Consider the following 17,173-nt stretch of genomic DNA (forward strand, 5'->3'; position numbering starts at 1 on the left):
CACTAAATAAGTTTCATTTAATACAAAACAGTTTGTCCTAAAGTCAATCCTGGTAAAGAAATAAAAAATCTGACCAATCAGAATAACTGTATAACGCACATTTCTAGATAAGAATTCAAGTTTAGGGAGGCTGGAATGAGTAAAATTCTAATTGCAGGACAGGGTTCGAAGGTAGTAACTAAAAAGTATGCCTAGCAGTGAGAATGAACTAAACTGTCGTATCGGGTTGTGCTATCTTATTTCATGACCTCGTTAAAAAACACACCAGCTTTCTCCAGTGTAGTGAGCTCACTTGATATCCTTGGTTTCCCTCACTTTGGTGCACTGGAAACAAATCCACAGTGTTGAGAAATCTTTTCATGAGCACCTGACTGTTTACAGTACATCTGCTGCTTAAGGTACAGGAACTACTTTTACTTTGACATAGGTTTTTAATTCATTCAAATATGAAAGGGTTACATAGATATACTTATTTTCCTTTAATACTATGCATTTTATGTACAGATGCAATTTAACATTGGAATTTGAACAGTATTTAAGACATAAGTAAAATTTGTTTGTGGTGTGTTGTGGTGATTTAGAATACATATTCTTTGTCATGATACAGTTACTGTAGGGTCAAATTGCTTTGACTGACAAGACAACAGATAAACAGATAAAACAATCTCAGAAATGGTCAGAACAAATCTACTGTTTTGCTACATAAAACTCTGGAAAAAATTAAGGGACCACTGCACCTTTTTCGTTCCTTTCCAAAAAAGTTTAAAATTAAGAGACCACTGCAAATTGAACGCTTCTGTTCCTCACTCAAAATATTCCTTTTCAACTTTTTTGGAAAGGAAAGAAAAAGGTGCCGTGGACTCTTAATTTTTTCCGGAGCTGAATGTTTTAATGAGTCATACATCAGTTTCTGCAATAAATGTTTTAGTTGTTAACTGGTCTCTAAAATCTAACTAGCCTAATACACTTATATTTCAGACAAATATCATTTTACTCTATTGTGTAGTCAACTCAGCTATTTGGGTTGCAAAGGCAAAATTTGTCGTTAAAATTTACTCTGTATTAAATCAAAGTACATAAAATATATACATATATATATATTGGATCAGGGGAGAATTCTGAATCACCAGTGAACCTGATTCATTTATTTGCTAGATAGTACAGGCAAAAGCCTAGTTTTCAAAATAATACTCTATACAGTTTCTTAAGTAGTTATTCAATATCTTTGTTATAATGTGTAACATTTCAGGACATTGTGATACACTTTCAAACACAGAAATGGGGAGTTTTTATGAGACAGAGGTGAAGTTGAAGATGATGAGTCCAGGAAGCCAGACAAACATAGGACATGTTGAACCGGAGCCCCAGGATAGGGGCAAGTGGGGCAGCAAAATTGAGTTCCTCTTGGCAGCAGCTGGACACATTGTTGGACTGGGAAACGTGTGGAGGTTTCCATACCTTTGCTATAAAAATGGGGGAGGTGAGCATCGCAACCATGTTTTATTTTGACATGGAAAGCAAACGTATTCACATAGGGCTCCATATACTGTAATGGTGGATATTCTGCGGTAAATTAGAAACATTTGGAGCAATCTGGGATTAGTTGATCCATATGATATATACACCTTTAAGTTCTCTGCATAGCTACAATAATGTAAAACCTCCCTGATGTTGACAGCGATTGAAAATGAGTCAATTTAGATTTTATGTGAATTACTTATAAAACCTTGCTCCAAAAGGGGTTTTCTTTGTCCCCTACATTGTGTTCCTGTTTACCTGCGGTACTCCCCTCTTCTTCCTGGAGACATCGTTGGGTCAATATACTAGTCAGGGTGGAATTACTTGCTGGAGGAAAATCTGCCCACTTTTTGAAGGTAAATATTAAAGGGGAAATCAAAAGTTAAATGAATGTTATCTACCCATTGATTCTTGAAGAACATATAAATGTCTGTGTCATCCCATCAGAACCTAAAATATTTAAGGTTTACAATATTATATATATATATATATATATATATATATATATATATATATATATAAAAAAAACACTGTTTAGCCACCAGATTTACTGAAAATTACATGGAACAAAGAAGTGGGTGCAGCAGGTTAACACACCACTAACAGGACATAACAAAGAGCCTTACAGACATTAGAGTAGCTTTACATCAGTCTGGGTATCAACACAGTTCCCTTTATTTGAGCGACCTTGGTGACAATGAACAAAATGATGAATACAACTAGTAGACCAGCTTATCTAATGCTGTAGCCGGCTTTATACTAGAAAGCTGAAATAGCATATGAAATGTCATTATATGTGTTCACTCCCATTCCAAAGAAAAAAAACCATCCTATTTCATAAAAGAGTAAATCAAAATATGAAAGAAATAAAATAAAAAATGAAATATATGTACACAGGGGGCCAGAACGAGAAAAATAAAAATGAATGCACTCACCAATGTAAGTTTCTGTGGATAAGAAAGTCTCAGAATTGACTAGAATGTACACATAAATATGATATGGGCTATTACAAATTAAATATGCCTAATTTAGACTGCCCTGTACTTTTTTGGGGCCAAGCTCAGTAGAAGGCACATACAGTGGGTGGGCTACACATGGACCCTACCAATGGTAGTTTAAATACAAATAAACAGAACAATTCTTGTTCTCCAGACAAAGAAGGCTATTCTAGAAAATGCTAAATCTACACCACAATGAGATGTTTTACCATATTTGATTGGTAAAGATTGTAATTGTATTAACTTAGTAAGAAATTTGCAGTGTAGTTATTTAGCAGTACTTGATTTAAACAACTATAGTTCTGATGTCCTAAGATCTGAGCTTATGTATGCATTTTTTATTTCTCTTAGCTATTTTGGATTAGTAAGACCTGATAAGTATAATATCTAAGGATGGCGCAGACAACTGTCCTCTAATCAGGACAATAGGTTTAAGTTAAGCATAACTGAGTATATGGTGCTGGAAGACTAAATCATTGTGTCCTCATAAGCGGACACAGGGTCTCGGGAGGCTTTAACATTGTATAGTACTTAATTGGGTAACTCCATCTCCCCCTCTACAAATCTATTGTTTCTCTATGGCCTGTCTCTGTGTCTAGCAAGTGTGGTTCCATTGTAAAATATGGTTCATACAATCTTGCTTAAGTTTATACTTTGTGAACATTCATGTGATTTGTTGATTGTATCCGTGTCATTTCTAGTCTTGGGTTAGTCCATTGTTGTTTTATGGTGTTGGACCTCTCTTTTAAGGGCTCGGCTACGGAAGTCAGGTTGTTGTTTTATACACTGGAGTGTACTATATCATCATTTTGGCCTGGGCGTTCCTATACCTCTTCTCTTCCTTTAGCTCAGAACTCCCATGGGCCAGTTGTAAAAACAGTTGGAACACAGGTACAGTTTGTAATTTCAAAGTTTGTCAATATCATGTAATTTTGGTTGGTCTAAATGTTTTCTAACAGCTTATTTTCCTCCCACTATAAGACAACTGTTTTGAGCATGGCCAAAACAACACATTCTCTGATGACTCTCAGGGGAACACTGCATCCTCAGTCACTGAATTTTGGGAGTAAGTGACCTGATAATGTAAATGTATATTATTTTTGCTTCTTTCACTTAAATTTTTATATATATATATATATATTTTAAATGTATTTCTGTTTTTATGGTGTGTAAAGCACTCTGTGTAACTGCACTAGGAAAGTGCTACACAAATAAAGTTATTATTATTTATTAAGCAGCCCCCCCCCACACACACACACACAGTTTCACTGTACATTACTGAAATATATTTCTCACTCTCAGGAGAAGAATATTGGGCTTGTCTGGGGGAATTGAAGAGATAGGAAATGTTCGCTGGGACCTTGCTCTGTGTCTTCTTCTGTCCTGGATTATCTGTTACTTCTGTGTCTGGAAAGGAGTCAAGTCTACTGGGAAGGTAATGTTGGTTCTCCACCATTAACCCTAATGACCCCAGGAATGCTGTAGAGATGTAATATAACCCATATACTTAGGTAATGTAATGTTGGTCTGGCCCCCTCCCTCCTTAGGTGGTTTACTTCACTGCCACCTTCCCTTATGTGATGCTGGGGGTGTTGCTTGTTCGTGGACTCACACTGCCGGGGGCCATAGATGGCATTAAATTCTACCTCTATCCAGATCCAGCCCGCCTCGCGGACCCACAGGTAAAAACCCACTTTGTGTCCAAGACTAAGATCCATTTCACAGACACATACTTCAGAATCAGAAATCAGAAAGAGTTTTATTGCCAAGTAAGTTTCACAACAAACAAATAATTGTTCTGGCCGTTTGATGCAACAATTATTGCAAAAGTAACAAGGGAAGTAAAAACAAATGAGAACAGTGGACTGAGCATAAAAATAGTAGACTGTGCATTAATAAATTACTAAAAGTAACTAAAAGTATATGTAAGGGTGCAAGATTTTGTCCAGTTGAGGGTTGTGTGTGTATGTTGGAAGCGGGCTATAGTCAATTTGGTTCCAGGGGTGTGTTCAGGAGGTCTACTGCTATAGGAAATAAATTGTTCTTGTGGCGGGAGGTTTTGGCCCTGACAGACCTCACCTTCTGCCAGAGGGGAGAGCACTGAATTGTCAATTTTTGGTGTGAGAGGGATCAGCCCCAATCTTTTTCCGCTCGCCTCCGCATCTTGGAGGTGTGTAGGTCATGTAGAGACGGAAGACTACAGCCAATCAACCTGTTTGAGGAGGTCAGAATGGACTCTATGATGGCAATCTAGAAATGTACCATCACAGTCATTGGCAGGTTGAATGTCGCAGGAAGCACATCCTCTGCTGTGCTTTCTTTGTAAGAGAGGTAGTGTTCAGCTCCCACTTGAGGTCCTGGGTGATGGTGGTGTCCAGAAAGCAAAAGGACTCCTCAGAGTTGACTGGGGAGCCACCCACGCCGCTGGGGGGAAGGCCAGCTGGGCTTCTCCTGAAGTCCACTATCATCTCTACCATTGAGCTCCAAGTTGTTCTGACTGCACCAGGACAAAAATAAGTCAGATGAGGGTGGTTCAAGAGCTTGACAGAGTGGAGACTGGAGGTGCAGCTGTTGGAGTACAGGGAGAAGAGGACAGGACACAGCCTAGGGGGGAGCCTTTTGCTTCCCCAGCCTCACATGCTGCTTCATGTTGGACTGGAAGGCTGTGGTCCACCTGTGTGTGGACTCGGGCACTAGGTTCCAGGGGAGTCCAGACTCTGGAGGATGAAGTGAAGAGCCATGTTGACCGTGTCGTCCACAAACCTGTCAGCTCTGTAGGAAAACTGCAGCAGGTCAAGTAGAGGGTCAATGATGGTGGGACAGTACAAATGACTTTATAACCACAGAGGTCAGGGGGACGGGTCTGTAGACATTAAGTACTGTGATCCTTGACTTCTTGGGGACTGGGATGATGATGGAGGTCTTATAACAAGCCGGGAATCAGCATGTCTCCAGTTCTGCCACAATTACTTTCTACCACATTTTACTGATATTTTGACAAATTAATTGTTTCAGGTATGGATGGATGCGGGAAGCCAGATATTTTACTCCTTTGGAGTTTGTACAGGAGTTTTGACAGCATTAGGCAGCTACAACAAGTATAACAACAACTGCTACAGGTATTTTGCATTTGCAATTAATCTCATCAACTCTGTGATTAAATATTGTCGAGGTGATACTTTTTTCTGTGAGTTTGAGGCAATCTAATGTATTCTTCTTCGTTATAGGGACTGTGTGTATCTTTGCCTGCTAAACAGTTTGACTAGCTTTGTAGCAGGTTTTGCCATCTTCTCTGTACTGGGCTTTATGGCGTACGAACAGGGCATGGACATCTCCATGGTGGCTGAATCAGGTAGCTCCACATGTAACTTCTTACCTTAAAGTGTCACCATTTACATACAGCACCTCCAATAAACCTCCCTTGTGTTAGTTTGACAACTATATAATTGCTCAACAATGGACTTAGGAGACTGGACTGAAGCATGGCATTACTACTTAATTGCCCCGAAATGGCCCCCCATCAGAAAATGTACTCTGTGTAACGGAGTATAATTATGTTTACTGTCAATAATGTAAGGTTGGCACATAACGTTTTTGGAATGGAGCCACAAAAATAGTGTTCCTTCTTGTTTTGTGACCAACCAAATCCAATTTCACACGTTGCACCAAAAGCAGGTGAATCAAATCAATATGTGCTCATAAACAAAAAGTAAGTCAGTCTGAATATTTTAATTTAGTCATGTCTGTCAAAGCAAAGCAATGGTGAGAGGAGTCACTGGTGAGCAATGGTGGGAGGAGAATGAGACTGAGGAGATTCTGGAGTCACTGACAGATCCATTTTCTGAAGAAGCTGAGGAGGATAGTCCTTGGCTGCATCCCAGTGACTGTTTTACCTTCAAGAACTATAGTGTACTTAGGCAATGAAAGCTTTGCATGCCCAAGATGAAGAACACTTGGCTACAAAACTCTGCCTCAAACTTCGTGAAACATTTAAAGGTAAGATTACTAGCAATTAGAGCATTTTTGCTCTAGACTTATGTATTCTGCGCACGTTCTTAGCTGATGTTACACGTATTAGTAGCTGAGTTAGCTGATAATGATTTTAGTTTTTATTGTTTTAACTAATTAACTAATGTTGCATGGCTTCCAATAACACCACCAACCAATGATGATAACTGCACGATTGTAAGAACGTCATTGTCACTGTGTGGTGGTGGTGGCTAGTTAACTTTAACTACCCATATTGGTTATTTCAGCTAGTTAGCTAGCTAATATTAGGTGACAGTGACAATTAGGTGTGTGGGAAGGCCATGATAAAACCACTCTTGGATTTGTTTAGCAGTGTGTATAGCAGCATTATCACCCTTGAATACTGGAACATCAAAGAGGAAACAATGTATGCATGTACACCTGGTATAGTGGACTCATATTCGCTAGTCATTATATGTCCATGTAGAGCAATCATCAGACCCTATGAGATGAATACACCATTCACATGTTTAACAGTTGGCAGCAAAACTTTTTTGGCTTTCTCCAAATGTAATCTGGATGTAGAAAGTGAGGGGAAAGAGGTTCATCAGACCATATAACTTTTACCATTGTTCAGGTGTCAAGGTTTTTTTGCTCCTTTTTTTTATCTATTCACCTTGGACATTTGGAGCATTATGAAAAGTCAGTCAGCTTTGAATTAAGAACTACACTCACCTAAAGGATTTTTAGGAACACCATACTAATACTGTGTTTGACCCCCTTTCACCTTCAGAACTGCCTTAATTCTACGTGGCATTGATTCAACAAGGTGCTGAAAGCATTCTTTAGAAATGTTGGCCCATATTGATTGGATAGCATCTTGCAGTTCATGGAGATTTGTGGGATGCACATCCAGGGCACGAAGCTCCCGTTCCACCACATCCCAAAGATGCTCTATTGGGTTGAGATCTGGTGACTGTGGGGGCCATTTCAATACGGTGAACTCATTGTCATGTTCAAGAAACCAATTTGAAATGATTCGAGCTTTGTGACATGGTGCATTATCCTGCTGGAAGTAGCCATCAGAGGATGGGTACATGGTGGTCATAAAGGGATGGACATGGTCAGAAACAATGCTCAGGTAGGCCGTGGCATTTAAACAATGCCCAATTGGCATTAAGGGGCCTAAAGTGTGCCAAGAAAACATCCCCCACACCATTACACCACCACCACCAGCCTGCACAGTGGTAACAAGGCATGATGGATCCATGTTCTCATTCTGTTTATGCCAAATTCTGACTCTACCATCTGAATGTCTCAACAGAAATCGAGACCAGGCAACATTCTTCCAGTCTTCAACTGTCCAATTTGGGTGAGCTCGTGCAAATTGTAGCCTCTTTTTCCAATTTGTGGAGATGAGTGGTACCCGGTGGGGTCTTCTGCTGTTGTAGCCCATCCGCCTCAAGGTTGTGCTTGTTGTGGCTTCACAAATGCTTTGCTGCATACTTTGGTTGTAACGAGTTGTTATTTCAGTCAAAGTTGCTCTTCTATCAGCTTGAATCAGTTGGCCCATTCTCCTCTGACCTCTAGCATCAACAAGGCATTTTCGCCCACAGGATTGCCGCATACTGGATGTTTTTCCCTTTTCACACCATTCTTTGTAAACCCTAGAAATGGTTGTGCGTGAAAATCCCAGTAACTGAGCAAATTGTGAAATACTCAGACCGGCCCGTCTGGCACCAACAACCATGCCACGCTCAAAATTGCTTTAATCACCTTTCTTTCCCATTCTGACATTCAGTTTGGAGTTCAGGAGATTGTCTTGACCAGGACCACACCCCTTAATGCATTGAAGCAACTGCCATGTGATTGGTTGATTAGAGAATTGCATTCATGAGAAATTGAACAGGTGTTCCTAATAATCCTTTAGGTGAGTGTATATTTTACAATAAAGATAAAGAAACAATAAAATGTCTAACATTTGTTATGTTGTCTTCGAACTAGTTTCTATTGAATGTAGAGTTTAAATGATTTGCACATCATTGCATTCTGTTCATCATTACATTTTGAACAACGTCCCAACTTTTTTGGAAACAGGGTTCTGGTTAGATGGTCTTACTTAGATGGTATTATTCTGTTACTGTAACATCAGTGTCTCATAAGGAATGTTCTCTCAATGTCTACTTCTCTTTTTTTTATATGTGTGAAAAGGGAACAATAGATGGATTAGTTTATAATTCTGTATTTCATCTTTAGGTTATGTGTCATTCACTTAGCATACATTAATTAATATTTCTGTTCATAGCGGTAAAATCATAGATGATGTCTACAATACCTTCACCTTATCACTCAAAGTGGACCAAGAAACAATTAAACAGCCCTTTAACGAGCTAGAAAACAAGTAATGCTATCTCATATGATGGCAATGGGAGGAAGCAAAAATCTTCAAGACGACCAATGACAAATAAAATCTCCCAGATAGCCGCTAACAAGCTTATCAATAACTTAATCTGTGATCTTCAACACCCATGTTCTGTACTTGAGCCACCCACTTCCAAAGAGTTGGCAATCACCCTGAAATTTCAATGAAAACTTATGTCCAGGCATGATGTCCATTCAAAGAAAACATAAAGCTGCCAATCACATGAGGAAGTATACATCCAGCATTAAGAAGTTACATCCAGATCACAGCCAAAGAATTTCTGATTTCCTTAATTGCAAAAGGTGGTTCGGATCCCACATACGTCAAGGCATACATCTGGGGAAGGTAATATGAAAAAATTGCTTCTTGTAAGTTCTCAGGACCTCAATTATTGTGAAATCTGGAACCACCAGCACAACAATGACTGAGTGCTTAGACCACACTGAAGTGACTTTGGGAAAAGTCTACGAATGAACAGGCCAAAGCCTGCATGGATTCCTGAATCCCAGTTCATTCAATCTGACAATGTTTGAGAGGATCTGCAAGGAAGAAAATGTAGAAACTGCACGAAATGTAGAAAGTCCAGGTGTACGAAGCTAGTGGAGTCATACCCAAACTCAAAGCTGTGATTGCTACATACCAAACATGCTACTACAATGTATTGAATAAAGGGTCTGAATACTTATATTTAGCTGTACGTATGAATATAGGAAATGTAAGAGGAAAAGGGCAGTGAATGGTCAACTGGATAGAATGCCTGGGATTCGCGATTACCAACCGACAACCTTATAAATACCATGTTGCTACGACATGCTAGCGACCAACTGACAACCTCAATTAGTTAAGTCGTAGCGACAACAAGAAAACATTCTCTTTTCCGGTTGTGACAACGTAGCTGACAACGTTGCTGCTACCTAATTTTGGTCGCCAGATAACGTCGTAACAACATTTTGACAATGGAAAATTGTTGGCTGGGTAACACCAAATCAATGAAACTTCAGGGATATCAACTTGTCCAGTTAGGAAGCATAAACGTTTGTGAATCAAGGTCACCTGTTTTGGTGCAAATGAAAGTGACAACAGGTGCACTGGAGAGGCAACAGCAAGACAACCCCAAAAAAGGGAATGGTTTTGCAGGTAGTGTCTACAGAAAATTGCTTTCTGCTTATCCTTCCTTTTTTTATTCTTCTCTAGTTTTGTGTTTTGCTAGTGTCCTTGTCACGACTAGTAGCATGAGGCGGCACCTGCAGCCCATTATCTTCACAGATGAGAGCAAGTTCACACTAAGCAGATGTGACAGACGTGAACGAGTCTGGAGACACTGTGGTGAACATTTTGCTGCCTGCAAAATTATCCAGCTTGACCGGTTGGTGGTGGGTCAGTGATGGTCTGGGGAGGCATTTCCTTGGAGGGTCGCATACACCTCCATGTGCTAGCCAACTGTATCCTGACTGCTGTTAGGTACTGAGGTGAATCCTCAGACCCATCGTCAGACCTTATGCTGGTGCAGTGGACCCTGGGTTCTTCCTGGTACAGGACATTCCCAGCCTTATGTAGCCAGAGTGTGTAGGCAGTTCCTGGATGATGAAGGCATTTATACCATTGACTGGCCCTCACATTCCCCATACCTGAATGCAACTAAAAACTTCTGGGACATTTTGTATCAGTGCGTCATTTGCCAATTCCTAAGTTGGAACAGTCTATGATTTCAATTGTTTACTTAGATTTTCAGTGTGAATTTGAATCCAGCCCTGAATCGATTGGTGATTTTGGTTTCCATTGACTGTTGTTATGTCATTTTGACTGTTTTCATGTCAATTATACAATGTCCAGTAAAGACATTAATATATTTAGTTCATCAAGATCCGATGTTCGATTTAAGTGTTCTCTTAATTTATTTGCGCTGTGTCATTTTTTTGTAGCTGGTAGCTGGCTTTTGAACTGTGCACTGATATGAAACCGGATTGTCCCTCTCCTTCTTAGGCCAGAAGACGCGGCGTTCATGATCAACAATAATTATTACAAATATTGAAATTTGTCACACCACAGGATCGTTTTCGTCAGACCATAGGACAGTTTTCCACTTCACCTTAGTCCATCTTAAATGAGTTTGGGCCCAGAGAAGGCGGCAGTGGTCCTGGATCTTGTTTTTGTATGGTTTCTTCTTTGCATGGTAGAGTTTTTACAGACAATGGTTTTCGGAAGGGTTCTTGTTCCCATGCAGTGATTTCCAATACAGAATTGTCTCTTTTTTTAATGCAGTGCTCCCTGAGAAGATCACAGCCATGTAATATTGGTTTTCAGCTTAGTCCCATGCATATAGAGATTTTTCGCGATTCTCTGCATCTTTTAATTATATTATGTACTGTAGATGATGAGATCCCCAAACTCAGTGCAATTTTAGGAATGTTGAGGAATGTTATTCTTTAATTGTTGCACTATTTGCCTGCACAGTCTTTTACAGAGTGGTGAAACCCTCCCCATCCTCACTTCTTGACCCATCCTCTCTCCCAACTGTTTTTAAATGTGTTGTTGGCATCGAAATCAAAGTGGGCATATATTTTTCAAGAAACTCTAAAATGTCTCAGTTTCAACATTTGAAATGTTGAGTTTTACATTTTAAGTAGCGTCCCAACTTTTTTTGGAAAAGGGGTTGTAAATACAGTATGATTTTTTAGTACTCTGTCCACTGTAGTACCTTATTATATACGTATGTTCATGCTGCTAAGCAATATCAAGACAATGCAATGCTTTATGTACCACTTACAGGTCCTGGCTTGGCATTCATCGCCTACCCTCGTGCTGTGGCCATGATGCCAGTACCCCAGCTCTGGGCCATCTGCTTCTTCGTCATGATCATCGTCCTTGGCTTGGACAGTGAGGTCGGCAGATTGATATATGTTTGATATATTGATATATTGATTGACATATTGTTTGGTTACATGTTGACAAGATGGTGGGGTATCACTCAAGGCGAATATTGACGAAGTAAACATTTCTGAATAGTTACCTGAGGATACAAAAAACATTTTTAGAACTAGTTGTATAACTGTGGTAATTATTAGTTTGCAGCTCAAACAGTTTGGTTGTGAGAGTCTGTATTGTAGGAAAACACATTTGGGAGGACAGTCTCTGGCTTCCTGTTAAGGAGATGAAAAACAAACATTGCCATTTTGTATCCTATACTCCCTGCTTCATGATGACTGTTGATGTAAAATGGTTCAAATGCTTACAACCCTTTTGCTCCTCAGTTTGTGAATCACGAGGCCCTGGTCACAGCTATCTCAGACATGTACCCCTCTTTCTTCTATGTGGGCCATCTGCGGAAAAAACTTCCTTCTTGGCATTTGTGTGTGCAGCTTCCTCATTGGCCTGCTAATGGTCACAGAGGTGAGATTCTAGAATACTGGTTGAACAGGATTTAAAAAGCACATTTGTAATATGACCAGAGATCTTTTATACTGTTGAAAGAATAGATATTTGAGCGTTTCTGTTCATGCTATCCTGTCAGAAAAATTTGCGGAGAATGAAGCGTGTCGACTGCAATTTTTAGAACTCACCTCCATTCTCTCTTTTCTTTCACCATCTTTCTCTCTCCATCCGTCCTTCCTTTCATGTAGGGTGGCCTGTATGTGTTTCAGCTGTTTGATTACTACGCCTGTAGTGGTATGACTCTCCTCGTCTTTGCTATTCTCCAGGCTGTCTGTGTTGGATGGTGTTATGGTGAGAAGTATCAGGGTAAACCACAATTACCCAAATGTTTTCAATCAAAATTGTTAATAGTGGAATTCCATTTAGGGAACCTAGAGTGCTATACATATAAGTGAAATCAACACATTTCATCATTGTATCTCATCATACCAATGATGCTTTTATCATTAGACTTGTTAAGCTAATGTAAATCAAATACATTTTCCATCTCATGAGTCATCTGTGAATCATTGCTAAAGTGGATACATTTTTAAGGTGCGGATAGGCTCTATGATAATGTAGAGGACATGATTGGCTACCGTCCGTGTTCATTCATGAAGTTCTGTTGGATGTACATCACACCAGTCACATGCATAGTAAGTATCTTGCTAGATAAAACAATGTTCCCTTTCATTTGATCAATATGCCAGACTATGGGGACGTATCTTTGCCGCGTCAGTACCTAGACACACTCTACAATCACTCAAACTCTACAATCACTCAAACTCTACAATCATTCACACTATACAATCACTCAAACTCTACAATCATTCACACTCTACAATCACTCACACTTTACAACCATTCTGACTCTACAATCACTCACACTCTACAATCATTCACACTGTACAATCATTCACAATCTACAATATTTCACACCCTACAATCATTCACACTCTACAATCATTCACACTCTACAATCATTCACACCCTACAATCATTCACACTCTACAATCATTCACAAATCATTCAGAAAGAGCACAAAGTGCAGACACACAGTATGGATGAGGTGCCTGAATGTGTTAAAATGAAAATTACATTTAAAAAATGACAGGATAGGTTGCAGTGCCTGGGCTCACCCAGCTGTCTTCAAGGATTTTGGTGATTTGGGTCGCCCGTGCATTTTAATAGGGGAGAGTAAGAAACTAATAGAGTCAGCTCTACTATTCTGTTGTCTCTCTACCCCTTGGGAGCTCTGTCTACCCCTTTTGTAAGCCTTGGCCTCGGTGAGCCAAGGCCTACAAAAGGGGTTGTTTTGTACGCCTCGTTGGGGCTTCGTTCAGGATCCTCTCCTGTTGGATGAGCTTGACACTCTCTCTCTCGGGGTGTGACGCTGAGAGAACAGCCACTCCACACTGTTTAAACTGGGTCAAAAGGGACAGTGTGGCATTCAGGGCCACATAACTGGAACCTACGAGGCCATTAAGGAAGGGCTTCAGCACAGGGCTCTGAATTCAGTCTGCACTGGCATTCTGTGTTTGTAAATAACAGAGAACCTTTCCCTTTTAAGGTTAAATCAGTTACCCCAACCTTACTTTTGTGGGATTGGTTGAAATAAAGACTCAGAACAACAGGAGAAAGTATAGTCCAAACACAGTCCCTGCTTTGTAAGCAAAAAAAGAACTCTCCCAGGGTTATAAACAACAACTCATCCAGGCTTCTCCGCACTTCTCCTCCTAAGTAACAGGTATATGTCCATATACTGTCTTGTACAAAATTACCAAGTGAAACAGAACATTGAGTTACCCCAAAGAGGGAATGAGTTAAGACATCCCAATGACCTGGTAGTCCTTCAATCACAAAAGCGTGTCATTGTTCTTGATGGTGTGATTGTGGAGTGTATTTTTGTGATGACACAATAAGGGAGCTTCCCAATGTATTCATTCCCTTGATCAAGGAATGCACATTTTAGTAATATCTCATTAATTAACATATTTGTTATTACAGTGTATACAGCAGAAGACAATTTAGTATTTGTATTGTGCTGCTCTTAATCTTAATATATTTCTTTTTGCAAACATGTTTAGCATAGCCTGGATTAGAGCATCTAAATCAATGTAATGTGAATTACTTTTTACATAATTTGGACAATGTCTTTCCCAGAGCGACGTGAAGTAGTGAATGCTTACATTCTCATACAAGCCCCTTGTCTATATCCACATTGAAAATCCACATTGAAACTCAAAGTATTTTTCATGCCCCTAATATACATTTCTGTAGGGGACATTTGTCTTCTACCTGGCCAAGAGTACCCCCCTCAAACTCAACAACACATACATTTACCCCTGGTGGGGCTACGCTATTGGTGGATTCTTTACTCTCTCCTCGACACTGCTTGTTCCATTCTGGATGCTGTACAAGATCAGTGTCACCCCTGGTTCACTGCGGCAGGTAAACAGAAACGCTGGATTTCTGTCATGATTTGTTGGTCACAGTCTTAAGTTATCAAGTCTGACACATAAACTAATGAGACTGCAAATTCTAATTTCCTTGGAAAAAGGAGAGCAATGCCAACCTGGTGTTGTTTACCCCCAATATTACAGAATAGACAGATGGAAACGAACCATAGAAAAAGTCAGACATAAGTTGTTACACCTTATCCTTACCCCAGACAATAATTTATACCCAGCAGCCCTGGGATTAAACTCCTTTTCAAAGGGCACTTATATATCTCCTACCTGATGGGAGATAATTCAGTCAGTTGTTGAGCGGGTGGTCTGTAAATCCTATTGTGGGCTTTGCAATGGATAGCACATTAATTTAATAGGAAGATATTGGCTTAAGGGTCTTTTATCAGTTTATATGCTGTGTTAGAGTACTGTGGGCAAGTTTTGATAACAGTGTAATAGTGTGTTGTTCAAAGTGGAGCATGGAATTAGTATTCAAATATCACACTTCCCCAGTGCTTTTAAAGGATAATGGATGACATCAATATTCTTTATGTGGGCAGTGGGCATCTCATTCCTGCAGCACTAATACTGTCAAAATAAATATAGGGGGTGCTGTGCACCTCCTATATGTTTTTAATAATGTATTATTAAGAGTTCCTTCCCTCCTAACAGAGACTTGATGTGTTAACCAGGGCAGCAGATGACCTACCCAAACCCATGTCCCAGGAGGCCCTCCACCTCCCAGAAGTGTTTCAGACATTCACAGAACTTTGCACGTTACGGACACTAAGCCGAACCCCTACAGTCACCGCAGCTGAGTGCAATACCAGCACAAAGACAGTATCCAGTAACAACGAAAGACCCTGTTGTGGAATGTGAAACATTGATTCTGACCAGAGAGACCAGGGATGGATGTCCCTTCTGATGCCTCTTCAAGATGCAGTCTGGGACTTGCAAATAACAATTACATTTTGAAACCTCCCATTTTGTAAATGATTAGTCAGAAGCTGTATCTGTACCCCAGTGCCTTTGATGGGGCTTTTTGGAAAAAAACGTATGAACATTTCAATATTAAATTATGCCTTCCCTGACTACACGTCACAAACTCTCATCTGTCAGCTGGTATAAATCTACATTAAATTGTGCTGTCAAATCATGAATCCATTCTTTACAATAAATCTTTTTTTTGCATTTTTGCAATTTAGAATAAGTGACAGTGTAAATTGTTATTGATTAAGGCTTTATTTTCATTTTTAAAAGACCTATGGCAATATTATAAACTCAGTGTTTTAGTAGGTTATATAATTGGTGATCTGATGTTTCCCTAACCGTTATAAACAGTATGGCTCAAGCAACAGTTGAAACAGCTTGGTAACCACTTTATTAGCTCCTGTAGCTTAATTCCAGCAAATACAGAGGCAATTAGTAATCACACACTAGCTCAAACTGCAATAGCCTACCTAGTGTCCTACCCTTCTCTGCAGTCTGCACTGTTCTGAGAATAAAGCATCCATGTTTATGCACACAACTACCCCTAAACACACTCCATGGTCCCTACTACCTCTAAACATACCCCATGGTCCCTACTACCCCTAAACACACTCCATGGTCCCTACTATCCCTAAACATACCCCATGGTCCCTACTACCCCTAAACACACTCCATGGTCCCTACTACCCCTAAACATACCCCATGGTCCCTACTACCCCTAAACATACCCCATGGTCCCTACTACCCCTAAACACACTCCATGGTCCCTACTATTCCTAAACCTACCCCATGGTCCCTACTACCCCTAAACACATTCCATGGTCCCTACTACCCCTTAATTAATTAATTGTCAATCTCATTATTCTATCATGTCTTGTTAGAAAGCCTATCATGTTGTAGTTTTTTAAGATTGTCCTACAATATAACTCCACGTACTGTAGTGATACAGTATTATTATCTTTATTTTTGCTTACAACCAGCCATTTCTTTGACAGATTTAGGAATAGTATAATTTGTGTTTAATTAGTTTGAAACTTTTGTATGTTTGTATTTACACTTCATGTCACTGGTAAGTTTTGTAATGCATAGTAAAGCCTCTATGCATTAGATGAAAACAAAATGGGATTCCTGGTTGTAAATGTTGTCCTTATGGGCTAAATGTTAGGATCATTTAATCTAGGATTTGTAAATACATATGTAAATACTTGCAGGTAATGGTGTAGATTATACCCTTTTGTATGGGAATTGAGATTATATAGCGTAAGACTGACAAGACTGAAGTATTGATAATCAGCCAAAGCCAGAGATTTAGTATTAAATAAAGTTGGAATATACTGCTCTACATAATGTTTATGGTACTGTACTTGTGCATTAGTTCAGTCTTTAGTTACCCCCCCCCCCTTTCTAATTAATGT

At 39.6% G+C, this 17,173-nt stretch overlaps 1 protein-coding gene across 1 annotated transcript; it reads left to right on the plus strand.

The window, feature by feature from the left end:
• Window positions 1–1,278: 1,278 nt before the first annotated feature.
• Window positions 1,279–15,799, plus strand: slc6a22.2 (solute carrier family 6 member 22, tandem duplicate 2). Its single transcript, XM_013138175.4, is given in 15 exon segments — window positions 1,279–1,480; window positions 1,740–1,874; window positions 3,267–3,407; window positions 3,498–3,582; window positions 3,819–3,951; window positions 4,064–4,198; window positions 5,532–5,635; window positions 5,744–5,868; window positions 11,677–11,789; window positions 12,159–12,239; window positions 12,241–12,297; window positions 12,528–12,630; window positions 12,874–12,974; window positions 14,599–14,769; window positions 15,441–15,799. Coding segments are annotated over 15 exon segments (1,893 nt in total). The 3' UTR covers window positions 15,648–15,799.
• The last annotated feature ends 1,374 nt before the right edge of the window (window positions 15,800–17,173 follow it).

This window comes from Esox lucius, chromosome 17 (genome assembly GCF_011004845.1).
Source record: "Esox lucius isolate fEsoLuc1 chromosome 17, fEsoLuc1.pri, whole genome shotgun sequence".
NCBI lineage: Eukaryota > Metazoa > Chordata > Actinopteri > Esociformes > Esocidae > Esox > Esox lucius.